Source organism: Sorex fumeus, unplaced genomic scaffold, assembly GCF_029834395.1.
Source record: "Sorex fumeus unplaced genomic scaffold, SorFum_2.1 ptg000075l, whole genome shotgun sequence".
Classification (NCBI taxonomy): Eukaryota; Metazoa; Chordata; class Mammalia; order Eulipotyphla; family Soricidae; genus Sorex; species Sorex fumeus.
The window spans coordinates 12338121-12357428 of record NW_026606132.1 but is presented as its reverse complement, the minus strand read 5'-3'; the positions used below and the strand labels follow the sequence as shown (position 1 = coordinate 12357428).

The 19308-nt window shown below is 50.2% G+C and overlaps 1 protein-coding gene and 1 non-coding gene across 5 annotated transcripts in view; one reads left to right on the top strand and one right to left on the bottom strand.

The window, feature by feature from the left end:
- Positions 1-1565: 1565 nt before the first annotated feature.
- On the bottom strand, positions 1566-1648 carry LOC130038452 (small Cajal body-specific RNA 18). The gene has a single exon (XR_008794688.1). It is a non-coding gene; the product is annotated as a small Cajal body-specific RNA 18 (non-coding RNA).
- Positions 1649-16300: 14652 nt separating this feature from the next.
- Positions 16301-19308, top strand: part of ATP11C (ATPase phospholipid transporting 11C) — a 219852-nt gene continuing 216844 nt past the window's right edge. For all 4 annotated transcript variants that reach the window (XM_056130195.1, XM_056130193.1, XM_056130194.1 and 1 more), the window contains exon 1: positions 16301-16345. In XM_056130195.1, coding sequence (XP_055986170.1) covers positions 16319-16345 — 27 coding nt within the window. In that variant the 5' untranslated portion in view covers positions 16301-16318. The remainder of the gene's footprint in view (positions 16346-19308) is intronic.

Here is a 19308-nt window from a genome sequence, read left to right as displayed (position 1 = left end):
ACCACATGTAGTATGGTACGGGGGTACAGTGCAGTAAAAAGGAGATGCCAAGTGTTGGAAGGGAGGTGGGGTGGGGGCAGAGGGGAGCCATGGTCCTCACCATCACTGGAAATCTCCTGGCAGTAGACAATCATTGGAGCTCAAATGTGGATTGGCGAGTAGTTGAGGGAAACATGCCTGCTATTATAAATAGTTTAAGTATTTTGTTTTTTTTTTTTTTGGTTTTAGGGTCACACCTGGCAATGCTCAGGGGTTATTCCTGGCTCTGCACTCAGGAATTAATCCTGGCAGTGCTCGGGGGACCCTATGGGATGCTGGGAATTGAACCCAGGTCGGCCGTGTGCAAGGCAAACATGTTACCTGCTGTGCTATCACTCCAATCCCCAGTTTAACTAGTGTGATTTAACTTCTATCACATTAGATTTATCACTTTGACCCAGAGTGGCAGGCTAAGGGGTTCATATTGTTTCATTTCCTTCCCTGATGCCAAGGGAAAGCCCCGGCCCTCACACATGGAAGCAGCACCTTCCACCCCAGCTCCATCTCTGGCCCCTGTGGATCTTTTTTACTTCATTTTTTAAATTAATTTTTAAAAAATTTTTATTAGTGAAACACCATGAGGTACAGTTGCAGACTTACAATTTTTTGTGCTTGGGTTTCAATTATACAATGATCAAATACCCATCCCTCCACCAGTGCCCATTTCCCACCACCACGGATCCCAGTATCCCTTCCACCCCCCATCCCCCCATACCACCCTGCCTCTGTGGCAGGGTATTCCCTTTTGTTCTCGCTCTCATTTTGGGTGTTGTGGTTTGCAAAAGAGGCATTGAGTGGAAATCGTGTTTGGTCTATAGTCCACTTTCAGCATGCATCTCCCACCCTGGGAGGATTCTCCCAACACCCTTTATTTGGTGCTCCCTTCTCTATCTGAGCTGCCTTTTCCCCTAGCATGTGTGGCTGGCCTCCAAGCCATGGAGTGAACCTCCTAGTACTTATCTGGGGTATTCTTGGGTGTTAGTCTCCTATTTTGTTGCTTTATGTTCCCAAAATGAATGCAATCTTTCTGTGTCTGTCCCTCTCTTTCTGACTCATTTCGCTTAGCATGATACTTTCCATGTAGTACCTGTGGATCTTTATACACAACTAAATGCTTTTACAAGGCCCCCAATTTGATTGGAGAGCTAATCTCAGGGTTAAGGAGCTGGCCTGACACCCTGCTACTCCTGGTTCGCATGTCCTGCACCATGTGATCCCCTGAGTACCATCGGGGATCACTTTTGGGCCCAGAATTATAAACAGTCCTTGAGCTCAGGCAGGCATGGCCAGCAAGCAGCTCCCACCTTTGCAAAAGGTTCCTAAATATTTATTGCTTTTTGGGTCACATCCAGCAATGCTCAAGGGTCACTCCTGGCTTTACACTCAGGAATTACTCCTGGCAGTGCTTGAGGGGACCATATGGGATGCCGGGGATAGAACCCTGGTTGGCTGCGTGCCAGGCAAATGCTCTACCTGCAAACGTACTATCATACTATTGCTCCGGCCCATTTTATTTTATTTTTGCCCTGTCTCACGTGGTTCTCAGAACACTCTCCATCCTCTGGTCCCCAAGAACTCAGATTGCCCAGTGTCTCTTCATCATCCACCAGGGCTCGCAGATGCACCAGCGGATGCCTCCCAACTGCCTGCCCCAACCCCCCCCTCCAGCCCCTGACTCCACGACTTCCCGCCCCCACCCCCTGACCTCCATGCTCCACTTGGCCAGATATGTTTCATTCAGGCCCCTGCCGTAGAAGTGGCCTGATCATACAAGGGCAATACTGCTGGCTAATGGGCTCATATATGGGGCTGCAGAGGGGGTTCAGGTGGGTCCTTATGCTGCTACACCAGCCACACCACTCTCATTGCTCACTACTGTCCACCCCTCAATTTTTAGATCATCCTAGCACAGCGGTAGGGTGTTTGCCTGTGCACAGCCAGCCCGGCAGAGCCGGGTTCGATTCCTCTGCCCCTCTCAGAGAACCTGGCTAGCTACCAAGAGTATCTCGCCCACATGGCAAAGTTTGTCAAGCTCCCCGTGACGTATTCGATATGCTAAACGCAGTAACAAGTCTCAAAATGGAGCTGTTACTGGGTCCGTTCAACCTCAAGCAATTTAAAATTGAAATTTATTATAAAATCTAATTTATTAGATTCTATTCCTATGCTCATAAGGGGGGACTGCAGGAAAGCCCTGGGTTCTTGAGGAAAGAGACTAAGAATGAACAGCGCTAATGAACTGAGTTTGAAAGTTTTTCAAACTCTCCTTGAATTTGAATTTCTTTTTGAAAAACAAAAAGAAGAGCGATTAGAGAGATAGTAAGGCGGGTAAAATGCTTACCCCATATGGTTTCTCCTGAGCACTGCCAAGAGTAATGTCTGAATGCAGATCCAGGAGAGACCTCTGAGCATTGCCAGGTGTCACCCGGAAAGAAAGAGGGAAAGGAAAGGAAGGAAGGAGGGAGTGGAGGGCAGGAAAAAGGGAGGGAGGGAGGGAAGGGAAGGGGGGAGGGACGAAGGGAGGAAGGAAGCAAAAAGAAAAAGAGGTCCAGAGAGATAGTACAGTAGGTAAGACTTGCCTTGTGTACCTCTTACCTGGTTCAATTCTGGCATCACAGATAGTACCCTGGGCACCACCAGGTTTGACCCCCTCCAAAGGAAAAAGAAAGAAAAGCAAAAGAAGGGCTGTGCTAAGAGGAGCTGTGGGGCTGAGGAGGTCTCTGCCCCCGCTAGGCCACTGCCCGGTGGGTTTCCCGTTCTACTGGGAGCTCTGTCTGCTCCTAGATTCTGGTGGAGACGTGCCCTGTAACAGTGGACTCTAGGCAGCCTGGCCAGGTCAGATGGGCCTTGTGTCTTGTGTGTGCCATGGAGCTGGAGCAGGTGAAGGCAGCCTCCGCCGTCCCCCCCGCCCCCCGCACCTCCTCTTATCATATGACTGCCCCTCCTTTAATCCATATCTTTGTCCTCACAGTGAATTAACTATGATCAAATGGCTTAAAAGGGAAATCTAGGAGCCTGCTTGACACGTAACTTTCCTTTTCAGTTATTTTTGTTTTTTTGTTTTGGGGCCACACCCGACAGTGCTCAGGACTCCTGGCTTTGCTTTTAGGGATCACTCCTGGCATGGCTCGGAGAGCCATATGGGGTTCCAGGGATAGAATTCAACACAGCCACATGCCAAGTAAGCACCCTACCTGCTGTGCTGAGTAAATGGATGTCATCTGGAAAAGGCAATACATTGGCACTACTACTTCACCTCCAGGAAGCCCCAAAAGTCACTAGAGAAAGGAAATATTCCTATGGGACAGCACTCTGAGGAGTACATCTGATTACTGATGGCACTTTGGAGGGAGGTCTTGGGTAGCGGCAGATGGGGAGGCCAAGGACAGAGATCAAGTCTCTAGCAGCAATCCAAATAATGCTACTTGGGCAGTTGACATTTTCGATATTTGAAAATGGCATATGAAAGTCTTAAATCAGTAGCTATTTAATAAATCACCCAATCCTCTCATTTTCCCATGGAGAAAAATAAGGTCCAGCATGTGAGTCCAGTGGGAACTCTAGTTAGTTAACGGTCTGAATTGACAGCTCCCTGCCCTCAGTTTAGGGTTCTCACTGGATTAAAGATAATTATTCATTCTCTGTCAACATTTCTGAGCTTCAACCACGTGTGACCCGTCTTTGGAAATAGGCCTAAAGGTAAATAAGGTTGGGGCCAGAGATGTAGAGTGCTGGGGTAAGGCACTTGCCTTGCACCTAGGGGACTGGTTCAGGATGGTCTTAAAGCACTCTTAGGAGTTCCCCTGAACATAGACCTAGAAGTAAGCTCAGGGACCACTGGATGTGGCTCCAACACAAAATAAATGAAATGACAATGCATGATCACTGTCCCTGGGAAGCATTTAGGGGGCCAGAGAGAAAGCTTTGCATGTGGCAACCTTGCTGGTCCCCAGGACCACCTATGATCCTTCACCAGGTATAACTCCCCCTCCACACACACAACAGGAGTCACTCCTGAGCAGAGCCAGAAGTAAGCACTGAGTAGGGCTTAGCACAGCAGTGTGGTACAACTCCCCCTCCATACACACAACCGAAGAAGTTCTTGAGTTTGGGGGTTGGAGCTATAGCACAGCAAGGCATTTGCCTTGAACATGGCCAACCCGGGTTCGATTCCCAGCATCCCATATGGTCTCCTGAGCACCGCCACGGGTAATTCCTGAGTGCAGAGCCAGGAGTTAACCCCTGAGCATCGCCGCGTGTGACCCAAAAACCAAAAAAAAAAAAAAAAAAGAAGCTCTTGAGTTTATTCTGCGTTTTATGCATCTTGGTTGGTGTGTTAGAGTCAAGAAATAAGTGAAACCCAAATGGCAAAACCTGCTCAACCAGGGCATACACGATACTTGCTGAGAATTCCAAAGGAAATGTCAAAGGTTAGTGAGGGAGCCAGCGATCATCTGAGGTGAGATTTTAATGAGCACTTAGCCCTAGATTACATAGAGAATGTTGGGTAGTGGGGAGAGGGGGAGGGCAATGACAGGATGACCTGGAAGGGACATTGGGAGATTTCGGTGGAGAATGTTGGGCATTAGGTGACGTGACCTGTGTACATCAAAACCATAAATGCTAGGACTAATGAGACCAAGTTGCCTAAACTACAATAACTTCAACTCTGTGTATATTAGAAAACAATAAAATTCTTTTTGCACTTTGAAAACAGTGAGCGAGTCATAACTATGAGATTAAAAATGAGATCAGAAGCCAACAGAAATATTAATTAATTCAAGGTTGGATTTGATAGTGAAGGGGAGCTTGCCTCACTGCTGGGAAGAGAGCCATTTTTAATGGATTTCAGTGGCACCATGCCTGGGTCTTACTGCATAATATTGGCCCGGGTATGGTCACATGCAAATCAATTGATCAGAAAGATTGGTGGCTGGTGCAATCTAATTTGAAATGGGGTTGTTGAGGATCCAAAAGATGTGTTCAATTTGCAGAGCTGAACTTCAAATTCATTACTTACAGATCACTGTCCTCATTCCCACTGCGGATTCTCTGGGCTAAGCTCTGCTCAAGGGAGAGACGCCCACTCTTGACCACTGTGTTGCAGACAATTTCATTCATTTGCTCAGTCCACACTACCCATCCCCAGTCTCCTCGCGTGTCTCAGAGGAAGAGGGTACTGTCTGCCCCACCCCTCTCCCTTCAACGGTTATTCTAGCTCTCCAGTTCCTCCCTTCCAACCTCATTTTACATCTAGTTTCCTCTTTCTAAAATAGGTATCTTCTCCTTTCTACAAAAATCCTTTCCCTCTCTGCTTTTCACCAAGGGTAAGAGTACTTTCTTTGGGGGAAACATACAAGCACTCACTAGTCACTTAACCCTGAATGCCGTCCTGGCTATTGTACAATCTTCTTTTGCTTCTTCCTCTACCTGTGCTCTGCACATCAATGGAGTACACTTATTCACTCCTGAAGTCTGGCTTCCAGCCCAACTCCCATTGAAAGCTGATTCTGTCATTCTGAAAGCTGATGCAGTACTTCCAAAGCATTAAATGCAACAGCTCTTCTCCAGCTCTGATTTCCCTGGACCAAGGATAGATTTTTGAGGTGGAGAGAGACGGATTTCAAACAGGGACCCTATAAGGAACACTAATTGAAAGAACTTTATATGAAGCACATTTCCCATGAATATTGGACATTTTTCTTAGAATATTCTGTTGTTATTTCAATAGTTTCATCAAAACTCATTCCTCTGTCCCCAGTGATGTTTCCTCTGAATGATTTAATGTGTTATAGGAGAGCAGGGATATTTCTTCTGTTCATTACCATAGTTTGGTCACACTGCTTGGATATAGGTGTTAATAAATAATTTTAAATGAGCAAACAACTAGTATTCTTTCATTCACTGAGCCTTCATCCCTAAGAGCCATTTGTTGTTGAATTTTTGGTGGGGGGGAGGATGTGTTTCGAAGACCATGCAGAGCTGGAGATTGATCCCGCATCTCCAGCATGCAAAGCATGTTCCCTTTGAGCTATCTCTGCAGGTCCTTTAGCACCATTACAAAATCACTGCTCTCTTTGATCCATAAATCAATGATCGAATTTTGTGTATAGGGGAGTGTTAATCAGACGGCCCTGTTGGAGACTCTGCTCTGCTATTTTCTAGCTGTGACTATGGGCAAGATCCCTCACCTCTCAGCTTCTTCCTCTCGGAAATGAGGATAATAATAGGAGCTTTCAGGGTGAGTGGGAGTGAGTGAATGCAGGTCTATTAGAGTGTTGAGCACAGTGTCTGGCATACAGCAAGTGCTGTATGTGGTACAAACATACAAGCATACAGTAAGTGATGACTACTAAAATGATCTTTGGGGGCCAGGAGCCAGTATTGCAGTTAGGGCACATGCTCATCACCACATAGTCGGGGGGATCAGAGGGTGTGGCCATGGATGCATGGTCAGGGTAACTGGGTTTCCCTGGAACTGCAGCACCTCACCAGCATCATATCTTTGGGCTCTGTTGGCTGATACTTCCCCATGGAACCCCGGGATCTCCTGAGCACTTAGGAAATGCCCCCAAATTATAGAAAAAAAATCATATGATCTTCGGGTGTGTGTGTTTGTGTGTGTGTGCCTTTTTGGGTCAAACCCAGTGATGCTCAGGGATTATTCCTGGCTCTGCACTCAGGAATTAATCCTGGCAGTGCTGGGGGAACCATATGGGATGCCAGGGATCGAACCCGGGTCACCCACATGTAAGGCAAATGCCCTACCCGCTGGACTATTGCTCCAGCCCCAAGTCATATGATCTTTGCCCCAGTGTGAGTCCCCTTAGGGAACCTCCTGACTCCTTCAGATCTTTGTTGGTTCTCTTGGCTTGATGACTCCCTTTCTCTCTGCCATCTCAAAGACTTATTCTTTTTATTAATCTTTTAAACTTTTGTCTCTGTTTTGGCCACGGGGTTTACTCCCGGTTCAGGGATTACCCTGACTCTGGGCTCAGGGGTCACTGCTGGGGGGATTCTGGGGATCACAGGTGGGGCAGGGCATGGAACTGGCAAGCATCTTAACCCCAAGACTATCTCTCTGGCCCTGATTTTTCATTTTTGAAAATTCACATAATGTTGAGAAGTTGAACAGATTATACATTTCAAAGGAAAAGAGCAGACACCAACTCCATTTCTCTTAACTTCTAATCTGTATCGCTAAAGGAACCACTTTCCATTATCGAGGTGCTTCTTCTAGCATTTACTTCTGTGTCTGTTTAAAATATGCTGTTGTTTCTTGATCCCTCATGTTTTATTCCTTCGGGGAGACTGTAATACAAAGGGTGATATTTAATCGAATACAATTTCACAGTAGTTTCCGCAATGTTTACCTTTTTAGTTGAATTTCAGAATTATGAACTATTCCAATGCAAAGCAAATATAGATCTGTCCTTTGCTTTTTATTCCAGTTAAAAATCCTGTCTGCTTGCGTGCCAAATGTAGACTATAGATCTAACACAATGGCCACTCAATGCCTCTATTGCAAACTACAACACCCAAAAGGAGAGAGAGAACAAAAGGGAGTGCCCTGCCACAGAGGCAGGGTGGTATGGGGGGATGGAGGGTGGGAGGGATACTGACATTAGTGGTGGTGGAGAATGGGCACTGGTGGAGGGATGGGTACTCGATAATTGTATGACTGAAATGCAAGCATGAAAGTTTGTAAGTGTGTAACTGTACCTCAAGGTGATTCACTAATGCCATAGAGGTAGGGTGGGATGGGGGGATGGGGGATGGGAGGAATACTGGGACTGGTGGTGGTGGAGAATGGCAATGGTGGAGGTATGGGTACTCGATTATTGTATAACTGAAACCCAAACACAAAAATTTTAAGTCTACAACTGTACCTCATGGTGTTACATGAATAAAAATTTAAGGAAAAAATAATTTTCTCTGTTAGTCAGGAAAGCTCAATGGAAGGTCACGTGCTTTGCATCTGTGAGTCCCTGGGTTCTATCCTCAGTAAGACAAAAGTTTCAACTATCCTCCATTTGGCTAACATCTAGCTAATCTTAGGCCCTATCTGACACATGCAATTTTGTTTTGTTTTGTTGGGGAGGTGGGGGAGTCCACACCTGCCTGTGCTCAGGGCTTACTTCTGGCTTTGCACTTTGGGCTCACACCTGGCCTAGGTTGGGGGATCATGTGGGATGCCGGGGACTGAATACAGGTTGGCCATATGCACGGCAAGCACCCAGCCCACTACACAATCTCTCTGGCGCCCACAATATGAAGTAGTTTTGGAGCACCCCCTAAACATTGAACCGGGAGGAGCCCCCAAGCACCAAGCTGTCAAAGGAAGGGCAGCTTTTGAGATCTGAGTAATGAGTGGAGGCTAGAGGAGCGAAACTCAATGAGGTGGAGAGTGTGCTAGAGCTGAGGTTCTAAGACTTAGTTGGTTAACTATCCAGGCTTTGCAGGAAAAGAAAACACTCAGCAGGCCCTAGGATTCTGCTGTTTTACAGCCGACCAACGGACACTGCCTCTTTAAATGCACCTGGTTCTTTTCTTTTCCTTTCTCATTTTATATTCTTCACGGTCCTCCCATTGTTCATCGATTTGCTCGAGCGGGCCCAGTAACGTCTCCATCATGAGACTTGTTGTTACTGTGTTTGGCATATCAAATACACAACGGGTAGCTTGCCAGGCTCTGCGGTGCGGGCAAGATACTCTTGGTAGCTTGCCGGGCTCTCCGGGAGGGGCGGAGGAGTCGAACTCGGGTTGGCCATGTTGGCTACTTGTAAGGCAAATGCCCTACCACTGTACTATCACTCCAGCCATTTTATATTCTTAATTAATTTATTTTAAATTAATGACCCACATGTGTGAGGACTCAATTTTGGGTACTCCATTCTATCTCAGTTATCTGTATGTTTATTTTGATTTCCTTACCATGTTCTTTTAAACATTTTTTGGATTGATTTTGTTTTGGGGCCACACCCAATAATGCACAGGGGTTATCCCTGGACCTATATTCAGGAGTTACTCCTGACAGTGTTTCTGGGACCATATGAAATTCTTGGACTTGAAACCCAGATCAACCGCATGCAAGACAAGCACCCTACCTTCTGTACTATGTCTCCCGCCTATCCCTTACCATGCACAGGGGTTACTCCTGGCTCTTCCATTCAGGAATGACTCTTAGCAGTACTCAGGGGCCCATATGGGATGCTGGGAATCAAACCCGGCTTGGCCGTGTGGAAAGCAAACGCCCTACCCACTGTACTATCGCTCCAGCCCCACACCTGGCTCTTTTACTGCCCCCCAACTCCCTACCATACACACACAGAAAACTGGGTTAGAGGCTAGTTAATGGCCCTGCCTTGTAGATGGTGTTGAGACAATACCTGGGGCTCCTGGTAAGTGCAAACTATAACAAAGCCACAGACAGGGGTGTGATTTGATCCGATTGCTCTTTCCAAAATTTCTGGGGTTCCATTTTGGAAAATGAAATGGCTAGTGCCAATAATTAGGAAGATATGGGTCAAATTCCTCAGCCTTGGGAGGGAGAAAGGAGAAAGATATTTCAAATGGGCCAAAGGTAGATTGAGGACAAGACGGTCTGTGTGTGTTGGGGTGGGGTGGGGGGGCGAGTGTTTTGGTGGTCATATCTAGGAGTGGTTAGGGCTGATTGCTGTCTCTGTGCTCAGGAATCGCTTCCGGCTGGGCCCCCGGAGACCATATGAGGAGTTCATCTAGTCCAAAGCAAGTGTCTCAGCCCTAGAGATATGTTTGAAAGTTCCAGAAGACAAGAAAGCCCTTCAGCTTGCTGATGGCACTGATTTAGTGGGCTGATCTAACAGCTTCCATTTTTCCTTCTTCTTTCTCCCTTTCTAGTGCCCAAGAGGGAACGAAGTCACATCACCCCCTCATTGCTTGATCACTGAGGGGGTGCGGAGCTGCCCAGCGGGCAAGTTCCAGAACCAAGACGCCTCCTTCCCAAGGCTGGAAAGCACGGTGTGCAGTTGAGGTTGAAGGGACACAAGCGCAAAGGAACAATGGAGAGGAAGAACGTGTACAGAACACGAGGTGGCAGGCTGGAATGGAAGGGGGACCACTTTTCCTTTCCTCCTTACAGCAGTAAGTATCAGTAGAACATATTTTTTCTTTTTTGGGGGTCACACCCGGTGATGCACAGGGGTTACTCCTGGCTCATGCACTCAGGAATTATTCCCGGGTGCTCAGGGAACCATATGGGATGCTAAGAATTGAGCTCAGGTCATCTGTGTGCAAGGCAAACACCCTACCTGCTGTGCTATTGCTCCAGCCCCAGTAAGCATCAGTAGAATCATAGAATAAGGAGAGATGCTTGCTTCCTCTGAATCCCTGCCCGCGGGAGACTGGGGCTCCAGCTGCCGTCAGCTGACAGACCACAAGGGTTGGTGTTATAAAGCACGGGTTCCCAAAGTTTCAGCAGGAGGATGTTCATTTGTGCTGTTCTGTTTATGGAGCTGACCCAATGAAAACGCTGGCCGAAGGGTCGCGTGTCCCTCGCCACTGACAGAGGTTTTCTACCACACCTTGAGTTTTCTTTGGAAACTGTGAAGTGGCACCAACATGAACAAAAATAATCTCTTCTTGTCTTATAAAACATCACAAGAAGGGACCAGAGTGATAGTACAGCCGGTAGGGCATCTGTCTTAAATGCAGCCAACCTTGGATTCCCAACATCCCATATGGTGCCCAAAGCACAGTCAGGAGTAATTCCTGAGTGGAGAACCAGGAGTAGCCCCTGAGCATCATGGGGTGCTGACCCCCTAAAAATACCAAAGAGAAGTAGCTCTAAAGTATGTGCAAGTGGCTCTAATTTCTGGGTGAGTTGAGACATGGTGGCGGGGGGAGGGGGACGGGAGAATCACCTTGTGCTGAACATAGTTTGATTTGTGTGAAATTGCCTTTTTCTAGCCAAGAAAATTAGCTTGGACCCTTGAGTATAGGTATTGTGATGATATAAATTAGGAGAATACGGACATAGTGGAATTAGAATAACAAACGAAAATATGACCAACAATACAGCTCTACCTGGGGAATCCTAAACGCACTGCCTTTTCCACTGGGCAGCCTAGTAACAGAATGAGATAATAACTTGGGAGTGATGTGTGACAGAATACAGCAAAAAACCAATTTCCAGTTCTCTCTTGTTTTGAGAAGTTGATCTGTTTGAAACTATGAGCACAATTCCACTTCCCACACTTGTTTAACAAACAAGGAAAGAGCTGACTTATTACCAGTGAGACTAGCATCGTCAAACGCTGAAGTTCATTCTCTATTTATTACCTGTCTGGTTCATAAGCAGATACATGGCTGACAAGAATTCTGTCTGGATCAACATCTAAAACACGGGACGACACTGTAATCTCCCCGCACCCTTTCCAGGTAGCGCAGGGCCTGGGCAGCTTTACTATTCCATAACTGTCCTTTCGACAAAAATCTGAAATCCATCTGAACTTTAAGATGGTGTCTCAAGTGTGATGGAACAGAAGGGACCAGAGGAAAAGACTTGCATTGGTGGCTTTGACTTCTAGGCAACGAGACAGGGAGGGAACCATCAAAGTCTGCATTTTGCACGCTACCTCCTGTGAGCTACCCATAGCTCGGAGAACCGAGTTCAAATTTCCCAGGGCGTCTCCAAAGAGCCTGTGGGATTTGAGGGTTCACTCAGGCCATCGGCCACAAAGACCTTGTTGTTCTAGTTTGCAGCTGGTCCTGCGCTTTCTCCCCTGCCTCTCCCTCCCACCTGGCCCTAGCCCCATCAGGCTCCTTTTGCCAGCTCCTCGAAAGCCTTCCCACATTTCCCACATTTCAGGGTGCAGCTGATTTCCCCGGTGCTTTCAGGAAAGCTTTCCAGACCCCTCTAGCAGTCACGCTGCCTTTCCAACCCGGGCTGGCTTTGTCTGTTCCCCTGTGGCCTCCAAGCAGTTGTGACGTCTGGTTCACTGCAAATGCCCACTGAACGGATATTGCCAGGAATCTAAAGGCCAGAGGAGAAAAGGAGCCGCTCCTCTGCCTGCCCAGCCCAAAGGGAGGCCAGGGTGGCAGCAGACTGCGTACCCTGCAGAGGTACGTGGGGTACAGGCGCCAGAGAGAACTACTGGCAACACAGTCCAGCCATACCAGGCTTAGGGTGACCAGACTCCTGGCAATTCCACATTTAATGATTTCTAGTGTGTGCGTGGTGTAGCATAACATTGGTTTGTCCTTTTCCCCTTGCTGCAGGAGCTTGGCTTTACTGAGTTACACCCATCACAATGCCCCCGAAGCACTCCCATTTCCTCGGTATTCATCTTTAACTTCTCCTCTGTGCTCTGCTTCCTTTCCATTAGTCACTCATATCCCAAAATCAGACCCTGTGACTTATAAGGTCAGATCCTTCTTAGGACTCTGAATTTTGTATTTGTAAGTGAAATCTTGCTTTTCTCTTTCCCTTATGCCCTTTGCATAGTTTACTTTAGAGAAATGTCCTTTTTGTAGAGACACAGGAAGACAGTTGATGCAATGCTTTTGTAACTTGGGAGTCAACTGACACTGAATGATATTTACTCCTGGGCATCTGTCATATGTGCTCGATTTAAGCCTCAGTTGCCCTTAGTTCCTAGCACCCCAGAAGCAGAGTCCTGATGAAGGGACTGGATGGAACCAGGGTAAGCTGTGAGCTATTGTGACATCAAAACGGGACAGGACAAGCACCATAAAACTTACAGTAAGTTAAGAGCATTGTCATGGACAAATTCTGTCATAATCCAAAGAGTAACAACTGGATTAGGACCCTGCTAGGGTTAGGAAAGACTAATCTGGTTTAAGCACTGTAGTCTGGGATCTATAGTGAGAAGTCCCCAGGATAACCACAGTAATATATCTATTACTGTGTACATACTAAAATGACTGGAAGGATTATTAAGAAGTAAATCTAAGATGATAGTTTATGGACTGAGGAAAGGAGAATTGTGTCCTTAGCTGAAAATCTGCTCTTGAGTGGGATCTCCCAACAGGAGGAAATTTTTGTTTTAGAAGAGTTTCAGTGGAAAGGCTTTACATATGTTGATTGTGCTATCTGACCTAAGTGTAGTTGCTACCACCAAGGCTTGGTGGTTGGGCTCTAGACAAAGGCTGCAAGGCTGAGCATGGGGAGACTAGCATGGGGACAGGAGAAGATGGGAATGAAGGTCAGTGTGAGACTGGAATGGGGCACTCAGTGAGATTGGAATAGGCACACCGGGAGGATGGAATAAACGGCAGGATGGAGATTGGAATAAATGGCAGTTGATCACCAATCAGGTTGGTGGCCCTGTTCCCTCCTTCATGTGTCTGCTGGCGGCAGCTGCAGGCCGGGGTAGGGAAGGGGCCCACGGAACCACACGCGGCAAGAGAGCCCAAGCTACACAAATTTGAATACACATCTGGTGTCACTGGGTGTGCCTGAATCACCAAGCCGTAAATACCTCATCAGATGAAAGTGATGTGGATGATGAGCCCGCTGCCCCTCCCTCCGATTCACTTGACGTAGGCAGGCAGGCAGACAGGGAAGCCCCCCTCCCAAGGCAGAAACTTTCCCCGGAAGTAATAGCCAACCTTGCAGAAAACAGGAACTAAGGCCTGAGAAGACCCTCACCTCTTGCCAGCAACCAGACCCAGAGAAGTTCCCGCACAAACAAAAGGCCAGGAAAGGAATTTCAAAGAAGACCATCATCACTCCCTAATCTTCCCTCCCCCACCCCCTTGGTAACCTCCTTAGCAATGGCCTTTCACCTAGATAGAAGCCCTGTGGGGGCAGGTTGGAAAATCCCCATAAAAGCCACCTTGAACAAAGGAAGGGTGGGCATATGCTGCCCTAGTCCATGTGCTGCTTGTGCTCCAGTGACTGAGCACATGTGGCACCCACATCTCCCCTCTTGAGATGTGGACTTTCATGTCTAATGCTGGAATGTGGGGGGGCTCTCTCTGCCTTTGGAAAAGCCAGGATTCTCTCTTGAGCACGTAACTCTACCCTGTCACTTTCTCTCCCTCCTTTCAAAACCCTCCACATAAACTCGGTTTTACTTCACTGCTTGTCTACTCCTGAAATTCTGCGACAGGAGCCAAGAACCCCCGAGACCCTGGGTTAAGTTCTGGGACCGACTTTTCCCTTCCTGCAAAGAGCAAATCTTTGTTCCAACCTGAGTCCCCGAGAAATCGTGTGGTGGGGACCAACTCCCGAGCCTGGGAGACCAAGCTGCCGTCAGGTGTGGTCTCGGGGTCACCCAGTGAGAATGGGGGGACTCATGGCAGACTTTATCAGTTCTAGGGATAGCACAGCAGTAGGGTGTCTGCCTTGCGTGCAGCCAGCCCGCGGAGCCGAGTTCGATTCCTCCACCCCTCTCGGCAGAGCCTGGCAAGCTCCCCAATGGCGTATTCAGAGATGCCAAACACAGTAACAACAAGTCTCAAAATGGAGACGTTACTGGGCCCGCTCGAGCAAATCGATGAACAATGGGAGGACAGTTTTAGTTTAGTTTTAGTTTAGTCTTCCCAGGCCCTGGGGTGGCAGAGATGGAAGAGGAGAAAGTGACTGTTCCTGTCTCTTCCCCGCCTCACATAGTTCCCAGTGAGGCACACCAGCATCACACACACATTCTGAATAATGTTTTTGTTTGTTTTTTTGGAGGGGGAGTCGCACTGAGCGTTGCTCAGGGATCACCTCTGCTAGTGTTCAGAGGGGACCCAATGCGGTGCTGGGGCTCAAAGCCAGATTGGCCCCCCCTTAACCTATATCCTCTCTCTTTCTCTTTGGCCCTTACTTTTCCTTTTTATAAAAAGTTTTATTTTGGGGGGGACTGGAGCGATAGTACAGCGGGGAGGGCGTTTGCCCTGCATGTGGCCGACTGGGGTTCGATTCCCAGCATCCCATAGGGTCCCCCCAGCACCGTCAGGAGTAATTTCTGAGTGCGGAGCCAGGAGAAAGCCCTGTGCATCGCTGGGTGTGACGCAAAACAAAAAGTTTTTTTTTTCTTTCTAAAAAGAAAAACAACAAATTTCCGTTCTGAACAACTTAAGGAGGCCGAGGAGAGTCGTTGGGGGTGGGGGGTGGGGGAACACTACGTGCCAGGGGAACGTCCCCGACTGGGGTTTGCGGGAGGGGCTTCGCCTAACCTCTCTGCCGGCCCGTTTCCCACGCAGACAATCGCCCTGGCACGCTGGGCCGCCGCCGCCGCCCCCTCTCGGCCGACGTTCACAGCTGCCCTTCAGCCCTGTGGTCTCCGCGGCCGCTTCCTTCCACCGCGAGGACTAACCAGGTACGGGCGAGTGGGGGAGCTCCCAGCCCGCGGGACGCAGAGCCGCGGCACCGCGCCGGGACTGCGAGTCCCAGGCTGCACCGCGCGGGCGCGCGCGCGCGAGGCGGGTCGGGGCGGGTCGGGGGCGGGGCCCGGGCGGCCGGGGGGGCGGGGCCAGCCCGCCCCGGCTGCGCCGCAGCCACACAAAGCCCGACTTTCGGCGCTCGGAGAGAAAGTGGAAGTGAGACGGGGAGGCCGGGGAGGCCGGACGCCGGGCCGCCGCCCCCGAGGGCCAGCCGCGTGCCCCTGCGAAACTCCGCGGCCCGCGCCCGGCTCTCCGTTCCCCGCCCCGGCCCGTCCCCTCGCGGCGCGCCGAGCCCGGCTCCTCCCCGGCCGGCGACCACCCCGCGGGCTCGGGGGCGCCCCAGCCGGGCTGCGGGACGGCGGCGCGAGTTAGGGGGACTCGGCGCCGGACGCGGGTGTTTTTTTTTCTTTTGTTTTTTTGTTTTTTTTTTGTTTTTTTCCCCTTCACCGGGCTCAGGGCGGGGCGGGCGGTGCCCTCCGCCGCGGGGTGCCGAGCCGGGCGCCCCCTCCCCGCGGGAGGAGCCTAGCGCCGCTCCGCCACCTCCCCCGCGCGCCAGCCTCGCCGGCTCCGCGGGCTGCGGCGGGCGCGGCGTTGCTGCGGCCAGATAAGGGCGAGCGACGGGGGCCGCCGCCCCCGGGCCGGGCGGGGAGCGAGGCGGGGCGGCGGGGGCGGCGCCGGGCGCGGGGGGCGGGAGGGTGGTGGTGGTGGTGGTGGGTGGGGGCGCCGAACCCCGGAGCGCTGGCGGCGGGCGGCCGGGCAACCCGCCTCGCCGTCCGCTGCGCGCCGGGCGGCCCACGCCGCAGTGTGTTTCGTGGACGGCGCCACCCCGGACCGACCGACCGCCCCGCGCGCGCCGCCCGCCCGCTCGCCCGCCCGCCTGGCCCGCCGGCCAGTCTCGGCCGCGATGTTCCGCCGGAGCTTTAATCGCTTTGTAAGTACGCGCGCCGCGGACTCCCCACCCCCACACCCCCACACTCCCCGCAAGCCCGTCGGCCCCGTCGCCGGGTGCCCCCCGAACGGTTTCCCCGAAAGGATCGCGGCATCCGGGAGGAGTAGGGGAGGGGGTTGGGGGAAAGGGGAGTAGGGGAAACCGTCACCCCGGTGCAGTTTGAATTGGGAACACGTTGCCCCGGCGCTCGCGCTCGAGTGTGTGTGTGTGTGTGTGTGTGTGTGTGTAGGGGGGAGGCAGGTGAGGGCTCTGGGGCTCGGCGAGGAGACCCCCCCGGACACTTTAGCCCGCGCTCCGCCGCGGCGCCGGTTGACCCACGCCACCTCCATCCCGGGGCCCCCGGCGGGCCGAACGGTGCGGGACTCGTATTGGGGGAGCGAACCCCCCCCGGGTTTGCCAATTAGTAGAAGATGGCGTTTTATTATCCGGGAGGTTGCTTTCTTTTGTTTCCTCTGCCGCCGGCACAGGGAGGTAAACCCAGATGGGTGCCGGGGGGTACCCCCCAAGAAGCTCCGGGGGAGTAGTGGCAGGGGGTGGAACGCGGGCTCTCGGAGCCGGGTACGGGCCCGGGGCACGGCCGGTTGCAGCTCGCTGGCCCGGCAAACTTTGGAGCCCCGGTCCGGGAAACGGCGCAGCACCAACGCCCGGGCGATCGGCCGGGTGGGCTGCCGGCGGGAACTGCACCGCCCCGCTGCGGAGCGCCAAGCTGGAGTCTCGCGCAGAGGCTGGAAGCCCCAGTGCTGGGACCATCTACCCGCGCGGGCTTGCGGGGTGCGCGCCCGCGACCCCGTTTACCCCCTCCCGGCTCCCGGAGGTGGGAATTATCATGGAACTTGGGCTGTTGAAAAAGCGATTTTGGGTTTAACTGACTTTTTTTTTTTTTAAATAACCTGCATACTCCCGGGAGGGTGCGTTAAGAATGGTGCCAAATCGGCACCTGGACTTCGATTCTATTTCTAGCAACTTCCTTAATGGCAAAAGAGATGGCGGGAATAGCATTTTATTTCTGCTAATGATGTGAAGGGCCGGATTCATCGGGAAATTTTGATCCCTCCCTCCCCTGTCGGTGGGAAAAATGGTTCCGGATAGCGCCCCCATACCCCCACCCACCTTTAGAACATACATTTGAGAACTTGGCGGTTTCCGTGTGATTATCCTTCATCAGAAGAATAATATTTACTCACATTTTTTTTATAACGTGAATGAACTCGCCTTGATTTTTTTTTCTGCATTTGAAACTTTCACTAATGTGCTCTGGGTTAAAGGAATAATTGGACATCTCATTCTAAGGTGTTGTCAGAAAAACATGCTCGATGAATGGTTTTCTAGATGCTTCCCTCAGCCAGAAGCATGTCCTATGAAATTGGAACATATTACCTGTGGCGCAGAGCAGCAGGGGCTGTGCATCTCAAAGATCCTGAAATTTATAGGAATTGGTTTGTACTGGAGACTTTGCTAAAGCAAGTGGCTAAAATTGGTTTCTCACATTTAGCCTGCAAAGGTAAAAAAAAATCTTGTGCTTCCTGGTTCCTTGTCACGGAGATTCTTGTGATCTTTTGAGTGTTGTCTGGGGGTGATGGAAAGAGAAAGGTGGCTGACCAGAGTTCATGCGGTAATATTTGGGGAAAGGAGAATCTATTCAGATGGCATTGTTAAAATGGAAAACAACCGGACTCTGGTTCATAATAAATTCATTAGCTTAAAATTGCAATGTTCCACTGCCCTGTTTTTCCAAAAAGGATTTTTGCAGTTGGAGCTAAAGTCCTCAAGTATCGGTCTCCAAGTCGTGCCTTTGCTTGGAGTGCTCTGCAGAGTGTCTGTCTGGTAATTAAGCAGTGCTGCCGGGGGAAGCCAGGGCATGCAGTAGAATTTGCAGCAGTTGTTGAGGTGCCAGCCTGCAGGGTTGAGGCGAGAACCTTGCATCCCGACCAAGATCTCTGCAGAAACTCACTTTTGCTCCCACTGACATATGCTTTGACCTCGTTTCAGCTGAAAAGCTCCACTCCTCACATTCTCCTGCACTACCCCACCATGGTAAGCCTCGGGAATCTGTACCAGGGCTGTAAGCTGGGAGGGTTCCCAGGAGTTTTTTCTGAGCCTTAGGCCTCAGCCAAGAAATTGCTCTCCCAGGGTATTGAGCTGAGTGAAGTCAATCAAGAGAGGGGCAGATACAGGAAAAAGAAAGAAGAAAGAAGGGAAGGAAGGAAGGAAGGGAGGGAAGGAAAGGAAGAAAGAAGGAAAGAAAGAAATTGCTCTCCCACCCTTGGGGCTGAATTTGAAATATACTATAAAATACTCATACCTAAGGGATGACTTCGGGATTTTTTTTAAACAGGGGCCCAGATAGGGGGCTGGTGGTGTTTAATCTTCCTGTGATGAATGAGCCTTTGCAGTGTCATCTCTCCCCCCGCCCCCCCGCCCCTCTTTTCTTGACGGGTTGTAAGGCTTCAGGGGGCATTGCCGTTACAGTCACTGGAAGGCAGCAAAGAAGGATTTCATTTGGACTGGGAGACTTGAACGGCAACGGAGGCATTGTCCAAGTTGTGTGTCCTCTTTGGATGGCACATTTTATTTTAGAAATGGGGCTGTGGATCCCTTTCAACACGCACTGTGTTGTGCAATGGGCTGGGATGCGAAATAAATTGCAGTGGTGTTGCTTGTAATTGTTGATCACAGTGAACTGGAGCCTGCTTGTGACGAGCGAGGGCTTGACATTTGAAAACCTGACGGAGGCAATCTGTCTTAGGAGTAGCATCATTGCCTGTGGCTCGCTAGTTCGCCAGATCATTCGGAAGATGCTGTTTATTTCCCCAGGTTCTCCAGTTTCAAGCTGAAAGAAATAGTGACTCATTGTATTTTTAGAAGACGTGCTTGTGACGTCTTTCCCATTAATAATTGTCTGATTTCCCCTTTGATGAATTACAACTTCTCCTTTAGATAGTTTT